Raw genomic sequence first — 20,650 nt, 5'->3', positions numbered from 1 at the left:
AGCAGGCTGGTCAAAAGTAGTTCACTAATCCAGGGATTTAGGGTGCCATTTGGGATGTGGCCTCTGTGTCTGATGACTGTCGTCGTCTTGGGCATTGTGGAACCTGCCTGTGGAGACAGACAAAACCAAAAAGAAGAGTGAGCCATTAGGACAAACATAATTTAATGAGAACGTTAAGGCTAGCGGGCACCCAGGCTAGGTTAGATTGGGGTGAATCACCAACTGAAAACATGACATTAATGTCTCCAGCCCCCCCCCCCCACGGCCACTATATTTTTGACCAGGGCCCTGGAAGATACCTCCATTCAACGTCAACATGAGGAGAGAGAGAGAGAGAGAGAGAGAGAGAGAGAGAGAGAGAGAGAGAGAGAGAGAGAGAGAGAGAGAGAGAGAGAGAGAGAGAGAGAGAGAGAGAGAGAGAGAGAGAGAGAGAGAAATGATGGAAAGTGGTGTTGAGGTAAAACATACATTATAAAATCCATGTACACAAACAACAAGTGTGCGGTTAAAATGGGAAAATTTCTTCACACAGGGTCGTGGGGTGAGACAGGGATGCAGCTTAAGCCCCACCCTCTTCAACATATATATCAACGAATTGGCGCGGGCACTAGAAAAATCTGCAGCACCCGGCCTCCCCCTGCTAGAATCTGAAGTCAAATGTCTGCTGATGATCTGGTGCTTCTGTCCCCAACCAAGGAGGGCCTATAGCAGCACCTATATATTCTGCACAGATTCTGTCAGACCTGGGCCCTGACAGTAAATCTCAGTAAGAACAAAATAATGGTGTTCCAAAAAAGGTCCAGTAGCCAGGACCACAAATACAAATTCCATCTAGACACTGTTGCCCTAGAGCACACAAAAAACTATTACATACCTTGACCTAAGCATCAGCACCACAGGTAACTTCCACAAAGCTGTGAACGATCTGAGAGACAAGGCCATCAAAATGAACATACATTTCAACATACCAATTAGAATCTGGCTAAAAAATACTTGAATCAGTCATAGAGCCCATTGCCCTTTATGGTTGTGAGGTCTGGGGTCCGCTCACCAAGACTTCACAAAATGGGACAAACACCAAATTGAGACTCTGCATGCAGAATTCTGCAAAAATATCCTCAGTGTACAACGTAGAACACCAAATGTTTATTTTACCTTTATTTAACCAGGCAAGTCAGTTAAGAACATATTCTTATTTTCAATGACGGCCTGGGAACAGTGGGTTAACTGCCTGTTCAGGGGTTTGAACTCGCAACCTTGCGGTTACTAGTCCAACGCTCTAACCACTAGGCTATGCATGCAGAGCAGATTTAGGCCGATACCCACTAATTCCAAAATCCAGAAAAGATCCGTTAAATTCTACAACCACCTAAAAGGAAGTGATTCCCAAACCTTCCATAACAAAACCATCACCTACAGAGAAATTAACCTGGAGAAGAGTCCCTAAGCAAGCTGGTCCTGGGGCTCTGTTTACAAACACACCCCACAGAGCCCCAGGACAGCAGCACAAAAAGACCCAACCAAATCATGAGAAAACAAAAAGATAATTACTTAACACATTGGAACGAATTAACAAAAAAACAGATCAAACCAGAATGCTATTTGGCCCTAAACAGAGAGTACAGAGTGGCAGAATACCTGACCACTGTGACTGACCAAACTTAAGGAAAGCTTTGACTATGTACAGACTCAGTGAGCATAGCCTTGCTATTGAGAAAGGCCGCCATAAACAGACCTGGCTCTCCAGAGAAGACAGACTATGTGTACACTGCCCACAAAATGAGGTGGAAACTGAGCTGCACTTCCAGACCTCCTGCCCAATGTATGACCATATTAGAGAGACATATTTCCCCCAGATAACACAGATCCACAAAGAATTCGAAAACAAATCCAATTTCGATAAACTCCCATATCTACAGGGTGAAATTCTACCGTGTTCCATCACAGCAGCAAGATTTGTGACCTGTTGACACAAGAAAAGGGCAACCAGTGAAGAACAAACACCATTGTGAATACAACCCATATTTATGCTTATTTATTTTCCCTTGTGTACTTTAACCATTTGTACATTGTTACAACACTGTATATACATGTATAATATGACATTTGTCATGTCTTTATTGTTTTGAATCTTCTGTATGTTTAATGTTTACTGTTCATTTTTATTGTTTATTTCACTTTTGCATATTATCTACCTCACTTGCTTTGGCAATGTTAACACATGTTTCCCTTGACAATAAAGCCCCTTGAATTGAATTGAGAGGGAGCTGGGGAGAGAGAGAGAGCTGGGGAGAGAGAGATAGCTGGGGAGAGAGAGATAGCTGGGGAGAGAGAGATAGCTGGGGAAAGAGAGAGAGCTGGAGAAAGAGAGAGAGCTGGAGAAAGAGAGAGAGCTGGGGAGAGAGAGAGAGCTGGGGAGAGAGAGATAGCTGGGGAGAGAGAGATAGCTGGGGAGAGAGATAGCTGGAGAAAGAGAGAGAGCTGGGGAGAGAGAGAGCTGGGGAGAGAGAGATAGCTGGGGAAAGAGAGAGAGCTGGAGAAAGAGAGAGAGCTGGGGAGAGAGAGTGAGAGGGAGCTGGGGAGAGAGAGAGCTGGGGAAAGAGAGAGAGCTGGGGAAAGAGAGAGAGCTGGGGAGAGAGAGTGAGAGGGAGCTGGGGAGCGAGAGGGAGCTGGGGAGAGAGAGAGATGGGGAGAGAGAGAGAGAGAGCTGGGGAGAGAGAGTGAGAGAGAGCTGGGGAAAGAGAGAGAGCTGGGGAGAGAGAGTGAGTGGGAGCTGGGGAGAGAGTGGGAGCTGGGGAGAGAGAGGGAGCTGGGGAGAGAGAGAGAGCTGGGGAGAGAGAGAGAGCTGGGGAGGGAGAGAGAGCTGGGGAGAGAGAGAGAGCTGGGGAGAGAGAGAGAGCTGGGGAGAGAGAGAGAGCTGGGGAGAGAGAGAGAGCTGGGGAGAGAGAGAGAGCTGGGGAGAGAGAGAGAGCTGGGGAGAGAGAGAGAGCTGGGGAGAGAGAGAGCTGGGGAGAGAGAGACAGCTGGGGAAAGAGAGAGAGCTGGAGAGAGAGAGAGAGAGAGCTGGGGAGAGAGAGAGCTGGAGAGAGAGAGAGAGCTGGGGAAAGAGAGAGAGCTGGAGAGAGAGAGAGAGAGCTGGGGAGAGAGAGAGAGCTGGGGAGAGAGAGAGCTGGAGAGAGAGAGAGAGCTGGGGAGAGAGAGAGCTGGAGAGAGAGAGAGAGAGCTGGGGAGAGAGAGAGCTGGAGAGAGAGAGGGAGCTGGGGAGAGAGAGAGCTGGAGAGAGAGAGAGAGCTGGGGAGAGAGAGAGAGCTGGGGAGTGAGAGAGCTGGAGAGAGAGAGAGAGAGAGAGAGAGGGAGCTGGGGAGAGAGGGGGAGCTGGGGAGAGAGAGAGAGCTGGGGAGAGAGAGAGAGCTGGGGAGAGAGAGAGATGCAATCTTTGAAAGTATAAATGTTTATTTCCCTTGTTTATTGTCAATTCCACTTGCTTTGGTCAAGTAAACACATTTATCATGCCAATAAAGCACTTTGAATTGATAGAGAGAGTGAGACAACACATATGAACTCATGTAGATGTCGCTCTTGCTGCTGGTGATTCTCTGATCCACCTCTACGCAGACGACACCATTCTGTATACTTCTGGCCCTTCTTTGGACACTGTGTTAACTAACCTTCAGACGAGCTTCAATGCCATACAACTCTCCTTCCGTGGCCTCCAACTGCTCTTAAATACAAGTAAAACTACATGCATGCTCTTCAACCGATCGCTACCTGCACCTGCCCGCCTGTCCAACATCACTACTCTGGACAGTTCAGACTTAGCATATGTGGACAACTACAAATACCTAGGTGTCTGGTTGGACTGTAAACTCTCCTTCCAGACTCACATTAAGCATCTCCAATCCATAATTAAATCAAGAATCTGCTTCCTATTTCGCAACAAAGCATCCTTCACTCATGCTGCCAAACATACCCTTGTAAAACTGACCATCCTACCGATCCTCTACGATGTAATTTACAAAATAGCCTCCAATACTCAACAAATTGGATGCAGTCTATCACAGCCATCCGTTTTGTTTTTTTACCAAAGCCCCATATACTACCCACCATTGCGACCTGTACGCTCTCGTTGGCTGGCCCTCGCCTTCATACTTGTTGCCAAACCCACTGGATCCAGGTAATCTACAAGAACCTGCTAGGTAAAGTCCCCCATTATCTCAGCACCCACCTGTAGCATGCGCTCCAGCAGGTATATCTCTCTGGTCACCCCCAAAACCAAACCGCCTCTCCTTCCAGTTTTCTGCTGCCAATGACTGGAACGAACTACAAAAATCTCTGAAACTGGAAACACTTATCTCCCTCACTAGCTTTAAGCACCAGCTGTCAGAGCAGCTCACAGATTACTGCACCTGTACATAGCCCATCTATAATTTAACCCAAACAACTACCTCTTCCCCTACTGTATTTATAGATTTTGCTCCTTTGCACCCCATTATTTTTATTTCTACTTTGCACATTCTTCGACTGCAAATCAACCATTCCAGTGTTTTACTATATTGTATTTACTTCGCCACCATGGCCTTTTTTTGCCTTTACCTCCCTTATCTCACCTCACCTCACTTGCTCACATTGTATATAGACTTATTTTTCTACTGTATTATTGACTGTATGTTTGTTTTACTCCATGTGTAACTCTGTGTTGTTGTATGTGTCGAACTGCTTTTCTTTATCTTGGCCAGGTCGCAATTGTAAATGAGAACTTGTTCTCAACTTGCCTACCTGGTGAAATAAAGGTGAAATAAATAAATAAAATTCTCTCAACCAGCTTCATGAGGAATTATTTTCCAACAGTCTTGAAGGAGTTCCCACATATGCTGAGCACTTGTTGGCTGCTTTTCTTTCACTCTGCGGTCCAACTCATCTCAAACCATCTCAATTTCATTGAGGTCAGCTGATGGTGGAGGCCAGGTTTTTTGATACAGCACTCTATCACTCTTCTTCTTGGTGTGCCTTGAATTCTAAATAAATTACGGTGTCACCAGAAAAGCACCATCACACCTCCTCCATGCTTCATGGTGGGAACCACACCATCACACCTCCTCCTCCATGCTTCACGGTGGGAACCACACCATCACACCTCCTCCTCCATGCTTCACGGTGGGAACCACACCATCACACCTCCTCCTCCATGCTTCACGGTGGGAACCACACCATCACACCTCCTCCTCCATGCTTCACGGTGGGAACCACACCATCACACCTCCTCCTCCATGCTTCACGGTGGGAACCACACATGTGGAGATCATCCGTTCATCTACTCTGTGTCTCACAAAGACACAATGGTTGGAACCAAAAATCTAAAACTCAAAAAGGCACCAATCAGACACCATGATTTTGATAACTTTTTTTTTTGCCACGGCTCAACTAAAGAAATGTCGTTCGACTAACAGCCTATCTATCAACCAAACACCTACATGTGGGGTCAGCCCTAGTGTGAACTGCTACGAAGACAATTTTTTATTTATTTGACCTTTATTTAACTAGGCAAGTCAGTTAAGAACAAATTCATATTTTCAATGACGGCCTGGGAACATTGGGTTAACTGCCTGTTCAGGGGCAGAACGACAAATTTGTATCTTGTCAGCTCGGGGATTTGATCTTGCAACCTTTCGTTTACTAGTCCAACGCTCTAACCACTAGGCTACAATCTATAATGCCTGCTATCTAATGTTTGGTGCATTATGTACAGGCTGCTGGATATTAGTGAATACAAAAAATAAAAAAAGGTACAATATTATTTTATAGGTCTATATATTAGTCCAATATTTCTCCAATAAACATAACTAATCGTCATTGATTAGTTTTCATCATCAACGCAATCCATAAATCAGCTCTAGAAACACTAACATTTAAAAACAACTTTATATTATGTGTTATTAGTATGTTGTACAAGAGCACTTACACATCTAACTTTGCAGCAATAACTGCACTTATGGTATCAAAGAGCAATTACATTTTTTTTTTTTTTTTTTTTATACAGGAAACTGCATACCAATAGCATATTAGCATTAGCATTTTAGCATTAGCATGTTAGCGTATTAGCATAAGCATATTAGCATTCGCATATTAGTGTATTAGCATATTGGCCGACGGGGCCAGTAAATGGTCCACAGTCAATATAACAGCATTAGTAATCATCTCCGCTAGTAAAAGGCTTTCACTTAAACCAAAAGAGAAAAGTCTATAATTAGGACAAAACGGTCCTATATTTAAGTGTTTGCCTGCAGCGCAACCATTAATTATACACACTTAGAGGCAACATTGGGTTGGGGGGGACGATGACGATAGTGATTACTCAAGGAATCAAATATTAACATGGTACTCCTCTCCTTTACCACGAACACCGACCGCTGGAGGGGCAACATGGCATGTTAATGTTGACAGGAGTGCGGCTAGGCTAGCTACAGTACCGTGCCTCAGAGTGTTTCAACCTATGGAAAAGATTAACAACAGAAATATTACTCTCTGCTTTGATTTATCCCCCTCTGAATACAGATTCACTGAATGGCAGGATGGTGTTAATTGCTCTGTAATAATTAGTGATGCATTAGATTCCTTAATAATCGAATAACTAATGATATTCTCCCTTGTAACACCCCCAGAGGCCCACCTCTCACACACACACACACTAACACACACACCCACTCACACTAACACACACACACCCACACACACTAACACACACACACACACACCCAGACTAACACACACCCACACTAACACACCCCACACACACACACACACACACACACACACACACACACACACACACACACACACACACACACACACACACACACACACACACACACACACACACACACACACACACACACACACACACACACACACACACAGCATGTGTATGCAGTTCTAACTCCTTCTCACCCTTATCAGGTTTCTAAATGACGTTGAACTCTTCGATTGCACCGTGTCTAAACATGCTGCAATTAACAGAGGAGCTAAAAGAGAAGCACAGTTCATTTGGAGAAATATAACATTAACGGTGACCACGAAGACTTTTACTCTCATTTAGTTCCTGTTTCCTTTCTTAGACTGCTGATTGGTGCAAAGACTGGTGGGTGTTGGGACTCTGCAGTCAGAGGAGGTTGGTGGTGTTGGGACTCTGCAGTCAGAGGAGGTTGGTGGTGTTGGGGCTCTACAGTTAGAGGAGGTTGGTGGTGTTGGGGCTCTGCAGTCAGAGGAGGTTGGTGGTGTTGGGACTCTACAGTCAGAGGAGGTTGGTGGTGTTGGGACTCTACAGTCAGAGGAGGTTGGTGGTGTTGGGGCTCTGCAGTCAGAGGAGGTTGGTGGTGTTGGGGCTCTACAGTTAGAGGAGGTTGGTGGTGTTGGGGCTCTACAGTTAGAGGAGGTTGGTGGTGTTGGGGCTCTACAGTTACAGGAGGTTGGTGGTGTTGGGGCTCTGCAGTCAGAGGAGGTTGGTGGTGTTGGGGCTCTACAGTTAGAGGAGGTTGGTGGTGTTGGGGCTCTGCAGTCAGAGGAGGTTGGTGGTGTTGGGGCTCTGCAGTCAGAGGAGGTTGGTGGTGTTGGGGCTCTACAGTTAGAGGAGGTTGGTGGTGTTGGGGCTCTACAGTTAGAGGAGGTTGGTGGTGTTGGGGCTCTGCAGTCAGAGGAGGTTGGTGGTGTTGGGGCTCTACAGTCAGAGGAGGTTGGTGGTGTTGGGGCTCTACAGTCAGAGGAGGTTGGTGGTGTTGGGGCTCTGCAGTTAGAGGAGGTTGGTGGTGTTGGGGCTCTGCAGTCAGAGGAGGTTGGTGGTGTTGGGGCTCTACAGTTAGAGGAGGTTGGTGGTGTTGGGGCTCTACAGTTAGAGGAGGTTGGTGGTGTTGGGGCTCTACAGTTAGAGGAGGTTGGTGGTGTTGGGGCTCTGCAGTCAGAGGAGGTTGGTGGTGTTGGGGCTCTACAGTCAGAGGAGGTTGGTGGTGTTGGGGCTCTACAGTCAGAGGAGGTTGGTGGTGTTGGGGCTCTGCAGTTAGAGGAGGTTGGTGGTGTTGGGGCTCTGCAGTCAGAGGAGGTTGGTGGTGTTGGGGCTCTGCAGTCAGAGGAGGTTGGTGGTGTTGGGGCTCTACAGTCAGAGGAGGTTGGTGGTGTTGGGGCTCTACAGTTACAGGAGGTTGGTGGTGTTGGGGCTCTGCAGTCAGAGGAGGTTGGTGGTGTTGGGGCTCTACAGTCAGAGGAGGTTGGTGGTGTTGGGGCTCTACAGTCAGAGGAGGTTGGTGGTGTTGGGGCTCTGCAGTTAGAGGAGGTTGGTGGTGTTGGGGCTCTGCAGTCAGAGGAGGTTGGTGGTGTTGGGGCTCTGCAGTCAGAGGAGGTTGGTGGTGTTGGAGCTCTACAGTCAGAGGAGGTTGGTGGTGTTGGGGCTCTACAGTTACAGGAGGTTGGTGGTGTTGGGGCTCTGCAGAGGAGGCTGGTGGTGTTGGGGCTCTGCAGTCAGAGGGAGGTTGGTGGTGTTGGAGCTCTACAGTCAGAGGAGGTTGGTGGTGTTGGGGCTCTAGAGGAGGTTGGTGGTGTTGGGGCTCTACAGTCAGAGGAGGTTGGTGGTGTTGGGGCTCTACAGTCAGAGGAGGTTGGTGGTGTTGGGGCTCTACAGTCAGAGGAGGTTGGTGGTGTTGGGGCTCTACAGTCAGAGGAGGTTGGTGGTGTTGGGGCTCTGCAGTCAGAGGAGGTTGGTGGTGTTGGGACTCTGCAGTCAGAGGAGGTTGGTGGTGTTGGGGCTCTACAGTCAGAGGAGGTTGGTGGTGTTGGGGCTCTACAGTCAGAGGAGGTTGGTGGTGTTGGGGCTCTACAGTCAGAGGAGGTTGGTGGTGTTGGGGCTCTACAGTGGGAGGTGATTAAAGGTTGTGTGTCAAACCTCCTTGCCTGGTTGGCTTCGGTAGGTGAGAGAGAGAGAGAGAGAGAGAGAGAGAGAGAGAGAGAGAGAGAGTAGAGAGAGAGAGAGAGAGAGAGAGAGAGAGAGAGAGAGAGAGAGAGAGAGAGAGAGAGAGAGAGAGAGAGAGAGAGAGAGAGAGAGAGAGAGAGAGAGAGAGAGAGAGAGAGAGAGAGAGAGAGAGAGAGAGAGAGAGAGAGAGACAAGAGAGACAAGAGAGACAAGAGAGACAAGAGAGACAAGAGAGACAAGAGAGACAAGAGAGACAAGAGAGAGAGTGACAAAGCGAGAGAGAGGTGAGTGGAGAGAAAGATGAGAGAAAGATGATGAGAAAGAGACATGGAGAGAGAGAGCGAGACGGGAGAGAGAGAGACGAGAGAGAGAGAGAGACGGGAGAGAGAGACAAAGCGAGAGAGGACTGTCATAAATAACAGCTTCAACTCTGTACAGCAGGCTAATTGATGCGAAGGCTTTGTCTACTCTACACTATATAATCAGATCCATCCCCTATTTAACAGGGATTGGAGGGTATTGTGGAAGACAGGCTTGCAGGATTTCTGTCCAAAATGGCACCCTATTCCCTACATAGTTTTACTATCTTTGACCTGTGCTTGTATGAGTGCCATATGGGCCCTGGTCATATTTAGTGCACTATGTCGGGAATAGGGTGCAGTTTGGGATGCACTAGAGGTGTGGTGGGGGTGAAATGTGGCGAGGGGAGATATGACGAGCGGCTCCGAACCCCAGTCTACAGGTTAAGACCCCCCAACTCATCACTCAGCCAACCCCGCGGCAGCCTCGTCTCTCAGGCTGCTGTCCTAAATGGCAGCTTGTTCCCTAACGTCGTGCCCTACTTTAAACCAGAGCTCTGGTTAAAAGTAGGGCACTATGGACTAGCGTGTCATTTGGGACTCGGGTTTTCAGTGTGAGCTGAGCTCAACGGCAGGCGAGCGGGAGGGTTAGGAGACGGACAGGAAATCCTCAACGCTGACTGCTGCCTCATCCTGCTTCCATCCTCTTCGTAGATTAGGATTAACACAGGATTCAAATACAAGGTGGGAGATTAGTTAGCTAGTGAAGTACGGACTGAATAATAACAAGAATGTTCTCATTAGATTCTGGGTTTTTTTTAGTTGTAAAAACACCTATTTAGCACGCACACACACACGCACGCACGAACGCACGCACGCACGCACGCACGTGCACACGCACACACACCTCTACAAGTTGTATCGTCAGTCACATTCCTTATCACCATAGTCTAGAAATTCCTTTCCATGCATCTAACTAAGTCTCCTTGCATTGGTCACTTCTCTCCATCACAGGAGGCTGGTGGGAGGAGCTATAGGAGGACCGGCTCATTCCAAATGGTTGGATTGCAACCAATGAAACGGGAGTTAAACATGCGTTTTTCCAGGGCTCTCCCAGGTGGCATCGCAGTGCAATCTGTGCCACCAGAGACAGCCGACGCACAATTGGCCGGTAGCGTCGTCCGGGTTAGGGAGGGTTTGGTAGGGATATCCTTGTCTCATCGCGCACTCTGCTCTCTATTACCTCAAAGCTCCTCCCACCAGCCTCCTCTGCTCTCTATTACCTCATAAAGCTCCTCCCACCAGCCTCCTCTGCTCTCTATTACCTCAAAGCTCCTCCCAACAGCCTCCTCTGCTCTCTATTACCTCAAAGCTCCTCCCACCAGCCTCCTCTGCTCTCTATTACCTCACAAAGCTCCTCCCACCAGCCTCTGCTCTCTATTACCTCATAAAGCTCCTCCCACCAGCCTCCTCTGCTCTCTATTACCTCATAAAGCTCCTCCCACCAGCCTCCTCTGCTCTCTATTACCTCAAAGCTCCTCCCACCAGCCTCCTCTGCTCTCTATTACCTCATAAAGCTCCTCCCATCAACCTCCTCTGCTCTCTATTACCTCATAAAGCTCCTCCCACCAGCCTCCTCTGCTCTCTATTACCTCACAAAGCTCCTCCCACCAGCCTCCTCTGCTCTCTATGCAGGCAGTCCAATTTGCTAAATCTACATAAATCTACATAAACGAACAGTATTTTCCTGAGAGAAAAGACGTGTGGAAATGCTTCTTTTATCATTTGGTTTACAGGGCACATCAACGTTGATGTTTAAAGTCCGAGGACACATTTATCTTGCAGACTGGTCCACGACCACTAACTTGAATTAATGCAAATATTATTCACTTTTGGTGGTTTGGATTTAAATTGCGCTTTGTGTTTTGCATTTTGTTCTCTGCGTTTTTATCTCCAGACGAAGAGTCAAGACAAATAGCAGCCTATTCATCACAGCCACACAGAAATCAATCATTGTATTGATAAGCTACCAAAAGAGTTTTAAACAAACACAAACCACACTAAAGAAGTGAGTAATGGCAGAACCTAGTGTTCGGTTCCCGTTGAAGACAGTCATGTGGAAGTGGGATGTTTCAGTCAGTCAGAGAGACATCAGCATTCAGGAGGAACCTCAAAAGAGTTTTAATAGTCCTTCTAATATGTTTTTCAAAACGGAGACGTGCTCAGCCATGAAAGATATTCTGGAGTTAAACTGGAAATGCCCCCTCCCACTGCGGAGAAAGGGCAATATATTCATTTAGTTTAAACAATCATTACAGGTAGATAAAAAGGATTAAGAGAGAGAGGGAGCTGCGTCCCAAATCCACCCTCCATTTCAGTAGGACCCATATGGAATAGAGTTCTCTGGTCAACGGGGACGTCTCTCAGCGGCAGAGAGAGCAGAAGCACCTGGAAGGGAGGATGTGGCTGACATCCTCCCTTCCAGGTAGACCACTCCTGTTCCTGTCATGGTAACAGAACTTGAAACGGTTGAGGAATGAAGACCTGCATATTTAAATGGTGGCTAGTGCCTTGTCCGCCCGTCTCCATGGATGCAGCCACTGCTACAGACCATAATATGACCAATAAAAACCAGCCTTAAAGAGAAAAAAAGGTGGAGGGGGGGAGAGGGGCGGGACCACGAGAAGACCTCTCCATTCTTAAAGGTCTATGTCGCTGGGGCGTGCATTGAGATATTTGAGTTTTAGAACCCCTTTAGGAAGACCGACGGACGGACGGACGGACGGACGGACAGACAGACAGACAGACAGACAGACAGACAGACAGACAGACAGACAGACAGACAGACAGACAGACAGACAGACAGACAGACAGACAGACAGACAGACAGACAGACAGACAGACAGACAGACAGACAGACAGACAGACAGACAGACAGACAGACAGACAGACAGACAGACAAACAGACAGAGAGAGACAGACAGACAGAGAGAGAGCAGCCCAGCAGACAGAGCTACACACAGGCTGTGAGAGGAGCAACTGGCCCAGCCCCCACCAACCAAATGAGTGACATTAAACAAATGCTGGCCGAGGATCATGAATGCTCACATGTGATAGGCCGAGGGTCATGGATGCTCACATGTGATAGGCCGAGGATCATGGATGATCACATGTGATAGGCCGAGGATCATGGATGCTCACATGTGATAGGCCGAGGGTCATGGATGCTCACATGTGATAGGCCGAGGATCATGGATGATCACATGTGATAGGCCGAGGATCATGGATGCTCACATGTGATAGGCCGAGGATCATGGATGCTCACATGTGATAGGCCGAGGGTCATGGATGCTCACATGTGATAGGCCGAGGATCATGGATGATCACATGTGATAGGCCGAGGGTCACGGTAAGATGAGCACAAGAACTCCACCATCCTCACACTACACCCACCCAAGTGACATGACACAAATTATATCTTAAATTATAAACAAATCACATTTGCATAATAAGAGTTTACTTTAATTGAAAAATCCTATTTTAATAGTTCTTGTTGGATTGCGAGTGTTTTGTCTCATTTTTAAGGTAAAGAAAAAAAGAAAAACAAGTTATTAAATCTTTTTACGTTGCATGTTGGAATTTACAAGGATTTGAAGCCCCCTGCTTTTGGACTAAAGAGCAGAAACCCAGACTTCCTGAAATAAATTGATGATGTTGTAAAATCACAGTGTATCTGAGAAGAGCAGAACCCATCCATGAAGCATCGCGGCCCAATAAATGACATGGTACTAAACAGGCCTATGGATGTAAACAGTACAGACATCTACCAAAAAGCAATTAGTAGGCAGAAAATACAATCTCTCCTGGACAACTTTTTAGCCTTAACTTTCTCCTACAGCAATGAAGGTGTAAATTTGATTTGTTTGGAACATAAACTTTATATTTGACAAATTTAGCCTCCTTGGCTAATATAAAGAAGCATAAGAGCAAACCAGAAATAACAGATGATGAAAAATGGTTTGATAATGATTGCAAAAATCTAAGAAATATATCTAATCAAAAACACAGAGAAACAGACAAGAAAAATATAGGCCTTCAATATGGGGAAACACTGAAGCAATACAAACGCACCCTGAGAACAGAGGAACAGCACATTAGAAAACAGCTGAATCCATAGAATCAAACCACTTCTGTGAGAATTGGAATAAATTAAACAAACCTCCTCATGAGGCATTGACTATCCAAGATGGGGATATGTGGAGAAATCACTTAGCAAACCTCATCATGAGGCATTGACTATCCAAGATGGGGATATGTGGAGAAATCACTTTGCAAACCTCATCATGAGGCATTGACTATCCAAGATGGGGATATGTGGAGAAATCACTTAGCAAACCTCATCATGAGGCATTGACTATCCAAGATGGGGATATGTGGAGAAATCACTTTGCAAACCTCATCATGAGGCATTGACTATCCAAGATGGGGATATGTGGAGAAATCACTTTGCAAACCTCATCATGAGGCATTGACTATCCAAGATGGGGATATGTGGAGAAATCACTTAGCAAACCTCATCATGAGGCATTGACTATCCAAGATGGGGATATGTGGAGAAATCACTTTGCAAACCTCATCATGAGGCATTGACTATCCAAGATGGGGATATGTGGAGAAATCACTTTGCAAACCTCATCATGAGGCATTGACTATCCAAGATGGGGATATGTGGAGAAATCACTTTGCAAACCTCATCATGAGGCATTGACTATCCAAGATGGGGATATGTGGAGAAATCACTTTGCAAACCTCATCATGAGGCATTGACTATCCAAGATGGGGATATGTGGAGAAATCACTCAAACCTCATCATGAGGCATTGACTATCCAAGATGGGGATATGTGGAGAAATCACTTTGCAAACCTCATCATGAGGCATTGACTATCCAAGATGGGGATATGTGGAGAAAGATGGGGATATGTGGAGAAATCACTTAGCAAACCTCATCATGAGGCATTGACTATCCAAGATGGGGATATGTGGAGAAAGCACTTAGCAAACCTCATCATGAGGCATTGACTATCCAAGATGGGGATATGAAAGCACTTAGAGAGGCATTGACTATCCAAGATGGGGATATGTGGAGAAAGCAAACCTTAGCAAACCTCATCATGAGGCATTGACTATCCAAGATGGGGATATGTGGAGAAATCACTTAGCAAACCTCATCATGAGGCATTGACTATCCAAGATGGGGATATGTGGAGAAAGCACTTAGCAAACCTCATCATGAGGCATTGACTATCCAAGATGGGGATATGTGGAGAAAGCACTTAGCAAACCTCATCATGAGGCATTGACTATCCAAGATGGGGATATGTGCAAACCTCATCATGAGGCATTGACTATCCAAGATGGGGATATGTGGAGAAATCACTTAGCAAACCTCATCATGAGGCATTGACTATCCAAGATGGGGATATGTGGAGAAAGCACTTAGCAAACCTCATCATGAGGCATTGACTATCCAAGATGGTGATATGTGGAGAAAGCACTTAGCAAACCTCATCATGAGGCATTGACTATCCAAGATGGGGATATGTGGAGAAAGCACTTAGCAAACCTCTACAGTAATATATCAAAGAGCCCAGAACAAAGAGACATACAAGAAACATGACAAATCCTTGAATCAGCAGTCAAAGACTATCAGAATCCTGTGGATACCCCAGTTACAGAAGAAGACTATCAGAATCCTGTTGATACCCCAGTTACAGAAGAAGACTATCAGAATCCTGTGGATACCCCAGTTACAGAAGAAGACTATCAGAATCCTGTGGATACCCCAGTTACAGAAGAAGACTATCAGAATCCTGTGGATACCCCAGTTACAGAAGAAGATTATCAGAAGAAGAAGACTCCTGTGGCTACCCCAGTTACAGAAGAAGACTATCAGAATCCTGTTGACAGAAGAAGACTATCAGAATCCTGTGGATACCCCAGTTACAGAAGAAGACTATCAGAATCCTGTGGATACCCCAGTTACAGAAGAAGACTATCAGAATCCTGTGGATACCCCAGTTACAGAAGAAGAATTGTTGGTACAACTATGCACTCTCCAACCCAAAAAGGCCTGTGGTGCTGATGGTATTTTAAACAAAATTATCAAATATACAGACCACAAATTCAAATTGGCTCAAACTCTTCAACATTACCCTCACTGCAGGTATTTCCCCTGATATTTGGAACCAGGGATTGATCACACCAATCTATAAAAACGGAGACAAATTTGACCCAAATAATTACAGAGGAATTTGCGTTAACAGCAAATTGGGTAAAATTCTCTGCGGTATTATAAATAGCAGACTACATCATTTCCTTGACGAACACAACGTCCTGAGCAGAAGCCTGATTGGATTTCTAAACAATGATCGTACAACAGACCACATTTACATGTATTTATTTATTCCACACTCTAATTGATAAACAAGTAAACCAAAACAAAGGCTAAATCTACTTGTGTTTTGTAGATTTCAAGAAAGCATTTGATTCAATTTGGCACGAGATGTCTTTTTTTAATAAACTAATAGAAAGTGGTATTGGAGGGAAAAACATATGATTTTATTAAATCAATGTACACTAAAATCAAATGTCTGGTTAAAATTGGCAACAAGCAAACAGACTTCTTCTCTCAGGGACGGGGAGTGAAACAGGGCTGTCCATTAAGTCCAACACTATTTAACATCTACATTAATGAATTGGCAAAAACATTAGAAGAATCGGCAGCACCTGGTATCATCACCCGGCACAACACTGAAATCAAATGTCTGCTGTACGCAGATGACCTGGTGCTGCTGTCTCCCACTAAGGAGGGTCTGCTGTCTCCCACTAAGGAGGGTCTGCTGTCTCCCACTAAGGAGGGTCTGCTGTCTCCCACTAAGGAGGGTCTGCTGTCTCCCACTAAGGGGGTCTGCTGTAGCAGATGACCTGGTGCTGCTGTCTCCCACTAAGTCTGCTGTCTCCCAGACAGATGACCTGGTGCTGCTGTCTCCCACTAAGGAGGGTCTGCTGTCTCCCACTAAGGAGGGTCTGCTGTCTCCCACTAAGGAGGGTCTGCTGTAGCAGATGACCTGGTGCTGCTGTCTCCCACTAAGGAGGGTCTGCTGTCTCCCACTAAGGAGATGACAGATGACCTGGTGCTGCTGTCTCCCACTAAGGAGGGTCTGCTGTCTCCTAAGGAGGGTCTGCTGTCTCCCACTAAGGAGGGTGTGCTGTCTCCCACTAAGGAGGGTCTGCTGTATGCAGATGACCTGGTGCTGCTGTCTCCCACTAAGGAGGGTCTGCTGTCTCCCACTAAGGAGGGTCTGCTGTCTCCCACAGATGACTCCCACTGGAGTGGTGTGCTGTCTCCCACTACTAAGGAGACCTGGTCTGCTGTCTCCCAGACAGATGACCTGGTGCTGCTGTCTCCCACTAAGGAGGGTCTGCTGTATGCAGATGACCTGGTGCTGCTGTCTCCCACTAAGGAGGGTCTGCTGTCTCCCACTAAGGAGGGTCTGCTGTATGCAGATGACCTGGTGCTGTCTCCCACTAAGGAGGGTCTGCTGTCTCCCACTAAGGAGGGTCTGCTGTCTCCCACTAAGGAGGGTCTGCTGTATGCAGATGACCTGGTGCTGCTGTCTCCCACTAAGGAGGGTCTGCTGTCTCCCACTAAGGAGGGTCTGTCTGTAAGGAGGGTCTGCTGTCTCCCACTAAGGAGGGTCTGCTGTATGCAGATGACCTGGTGCTGCTGTCTCCCACTAAGGAGGGTCTGCTGTCTCCCACTAAGGAGGGTCTGCTGTCTCCCACTAAGGAGGGTCTGCTGTCTCCCACTAAGGAGGGTCTGCTGTCTCCCACTAAGGAGGGTGTGCTGTCTCCCACTAAGGAGGGTCTGCTGTACGCAGATGACCTGGTGCTGCTGTCTCCCACTAAGGAGGGTCTGCTGTACGCAGATGACCTGGTGCTGCTGTCTCCCACTAAGGAGGGTCTGCTGTAGACAGATGACCTGGTGCTGCTGTCTCCCACTAAGGAGGGTCTGCTGTAGATGACCTTGTGCTGCTGTCTCCCACTAAGAGGGTCAGATGACCTGGTGCTGCTGTCTCCCTGTATGCAGATGACCTGGTGCTGCTGTCTCCCACTAAGGAGGGTCTGCTGTCTCCCACTAAGGAGGGTCTGCTGTATGCAGATGACCTGGTGCTGCTGTTTCCCAGAGGGTCAGATGACCTGGTGCTGCTGTCTCCCACTAAAGGAGGGTTGCTGTCTCCCACTAAGGACTGCTGTATGCAGATGACCTGGTGCTGCTGTCTCCCACTAAGAAAGGTCTGCTGTCTCCCACTAAGGAGGTTACAACACCTGGTGCTGCTGTCTCCCACTCAACAGCACCTAAATCGTCTTCACAGGTTCTGTCAGACCTGGGCTCTGACCATTAACCACAGGTTCTGTCAGACCTGGACTCTGACCGTTAACCACAGGTTCTGTCAGACCTGGGCTCTGATCGTTAACCACAGGTTCTGTCAGACCTGGGCTCTGACCGTTAACCACAGGTTCTGTCAGACCTGGGCTCTGACCGTTAACCACAGGTTCTGTCAGACCTGGGCTCTGACCGTTAACCACAGGTTCTGTCAGACCTGGGCTCTGACCGTTAACCACAGGTTCTGTCAGACCTGGGCTCTGACCGTTAACCACAGGTACATTTAAGTCATTTAGCAGACGCTCTTATCACAGGTTCTGTCAGACCTGGGCTCTGACCGTTAACCACAGGTTCTGTCAGACCTGGGCTCTGACCGTTAACCACAGGTTCTGTCAGACCTGGGCTCTGACCGTTAACCACAGGTTCTGTCAGACCTGGGCTCTGACCGTTAACCACAGGTTCTGTCAGACCTGGGCTCTGACCGTTAACCACAGGTTCTGTCAGACCTGGGCTCTGACCGTTAACCACAGGTTCTGTCAGACCTGGACTCTGACCGTTAACCACAGGTTCTGTCAGACCTGGACTCTGACCGTTAACCACAGGTTCTGTCAGACCTGGACTCTGACCGTTAACCACAGGTTCTGTCAGACCTGGGCTCTGACCGTTAACCACAGGTTCTGTCAGACCTGGGCTCTGACCGTTAACCACAGGTTCTGTCAGACCTGGGCTCTGACCGTTAACCACAGGTTCTGTCAGACCTGGACTCTGACCGTTAACCTAAAAACAAACAAATATAACGACATTCCAAAAAAAGTCCAGAAATAAGGATGACAAATATAAATTCAATTTGGACACAGCAACACAGGTAGCATTCACATGGCTGTGAATGAGCTGAGAGACCAAGCAAGAAGAGCATTCTATGCCATTAAAAGGAACATCAAAATCAGAAATTCCAATTAGAATCTGGCTCAATTTTTAGCCATCAAATTTTACAACCATCTAAAAACAATAACACAGCTCTACAATGTCAAGAGATGAAACAAGAGAAGAGTCCCCTCAGCCAGCTGGTTCTGAGGCCCAGTTCACAAACCCAAACCAACCCCATAGAGCCTCAGGACAGCACTCAGAAAATCTGGCCCAACCAAATCATCACAAAACAAAAATAAAAATCTATCACCCATTGGAAAGACACCACAAAAAATCTAAATGAACTTCAATGCTATTTGTCTCTAAATAGACAGTACATGGTGGCAGACTATCTGACCACTGTGACTGATAGAAAACGGAGGAAAACATTGACCAGACTCAGTGAGCTCAGTCTGGCTACAGAGACCGGTCGTCACAGACAAACCTGGCTGCCCAGAGAGGACAGGCTGTGCTCAGAGGACAGTCTGCTCCAGGGCTAGAGGAACAGGCTGTGCTCAGAGGGGAGAGCTGCATTTCCTATTACACTGTGACAAATACTCAGACCTAAGAGAATATTTCTTTACCAAAATTATAATTCAATACAAAGAATTTGAAACTATAAAATCAAATATTTATTGGGTGAAAAGCCAAAATGTGCAGTTTTGGCAGCAAAATGTGTCCTCCTGCCACAACCTGAGGGACAGCCAGTGAAAAGTGCAAAGTCATGTCGATAATATTTCCCATCTTGTTTTGTTTTGTCTTTCATACCACGTCATGTGTCTTCTCAGTCAGAGTCAGAGAGAGCAGCATCATTATCCCCACACCCCATAGCGTTATCCCCACACCCCACAGCGTTATCCCCACACCCCACAGCGTTATCCCCACAAATGACCAGCGTTGTATCCCCTGCCCTATCTACCGCGTTATCCCCTCGCCCTACTGGCGTTATCCCTGTAGCTCAGTTGGTAGAGCATGCGCCCCACGGTAGTGTTATCCCCCACCCCCACGGCGAATGTATCCCATGACTGTAAGTCGCTTTGGATCCCGTCTGCCCCACCGCGTTATTATTATTATTATAAAATGTGTCCCCTCGCCCCAAAAGTGCGTTAATATTTCCCATCTTGCCCCACCGTCTTTCATACCACGTCATGCCCCACAGAGACAGCGTTATCCCCACACCCCATCGCCCCACAGCGTTATCCCCTCGCCCCACAGCGTTATCCCCTCCCCTCGCCCCACAGCGTTATCCCCTCGCCCACAGCGTTATCCCCTCGCCCCACAGCGTTATCCCTCCCCCTCGCCCACAGCGTTATCCCCTCGCCCGCCCCCCACCGCGTTATCCCCTCGCCCCACCGTATCCCCCTCGCCCCACAGCGTTATCCCCGCCCCACAGCGTTATCCCCTCACCGCCCCTCGCCCCCGCGTTATCCCCTACAGCGTCCCCGCCCCACCGCGTTATCCCCTCGCCCCACAGCGTTATCCCCTCGCCCCACAGCGCGCCCCAGCGCTTTATCCCCTCGCCCCCGCGTTATCCCCTCACCGCACAGCATTATCCCCTCGCCCCACAGCGTTATCCCCTCGCCCCTCGCCCCCACCGTTATCCCCTCGCCCCACAGCGTTATCCCCTCACCACACAGCGTTATCCCCTCGCCCCAGCGTTATCCCCTCGCCCCTCACCGCGTTATCCCCTCGCCCCACAGCGTTATCCCCTCGCCCCACAGTGTTGTCCCCTCGCCCCTCAGTGTTATCCCCTCGCCCCTCAGCGTTATCCCCTCGCCCCCGCGTTATACCCTCGCCCCACAGCGTTATCCCCTCGCCCCTCACCCCACAGCATTATCCCCTCACCATGTTTGGTCTATGCAGCTTCATCCTCTGAGTCTCTGCTGGATTCGACGGTCCGCGCCAACCCATCTGCCATCAGTGCATCTTCCAGAGTCCTGCGGGCCTGGATCACCTTTAGCTCCTGTTCCCTGTGGACACAGAGAGGACTGGGTTAGGGATGGACACAGAGAGGACTGGGTTAGGGATGGACACAGAGAGGACTG

The 20,650-nt window shown here is 47.8% G+C and overlaps 1 protein-coding gene across 1 annotated transcript in view; it reads right to left on the bottom strand.

Annotated features, from left to right (window-relative positions):
- mbd2 (methyl-CpG binding domain protein 2) overlaps positions 1–20,650 on the bottom strand; it is a 116,644-nt gene that overhangs the window by 486 nt on the left and 95,508 nt on the right. Inside the window, exons 6-7 of the mRNA XM_046305250.1 lie at positions 20,451–20,575; positions 1–107 (exon numbers count right to left, since the gene is read on the bottom strand). The exon at positions 1–107 is cut by the window's left edge and continues 486 nt beyond it. Coding sequence (XP_046161206.1) covers positions 20,461–20,575 — 115 coding nt within the window. The 3' untranslated portion in view covers positions 1–107; positions 20,451–20,460. The remainder of the gene's footprint in view (positions 108–20,450; positions 20,576–20,650) is intronic.

This window comes from Oncorhynchus gorbuscha, linkage group LG16 (genome assembly GCF_021184085.1).
Source record: "Oncorhynchus gorbuscha isolate QuinsamMale2020 ecotype Even-year linkage group LG16, OgorEven_v1.0, whole genome shotgun sequence".
Taxonomy (NCBI): Eukaryota; Metazoa; Chordata; class Actinopteri; order Salmoniformes; family Salmonidae; genus Oncorhynchus; species Oncorhynchus gorbuscha.
This window is presented reverse-complemented; position numbering and strand designations above follow the sequence as displayed.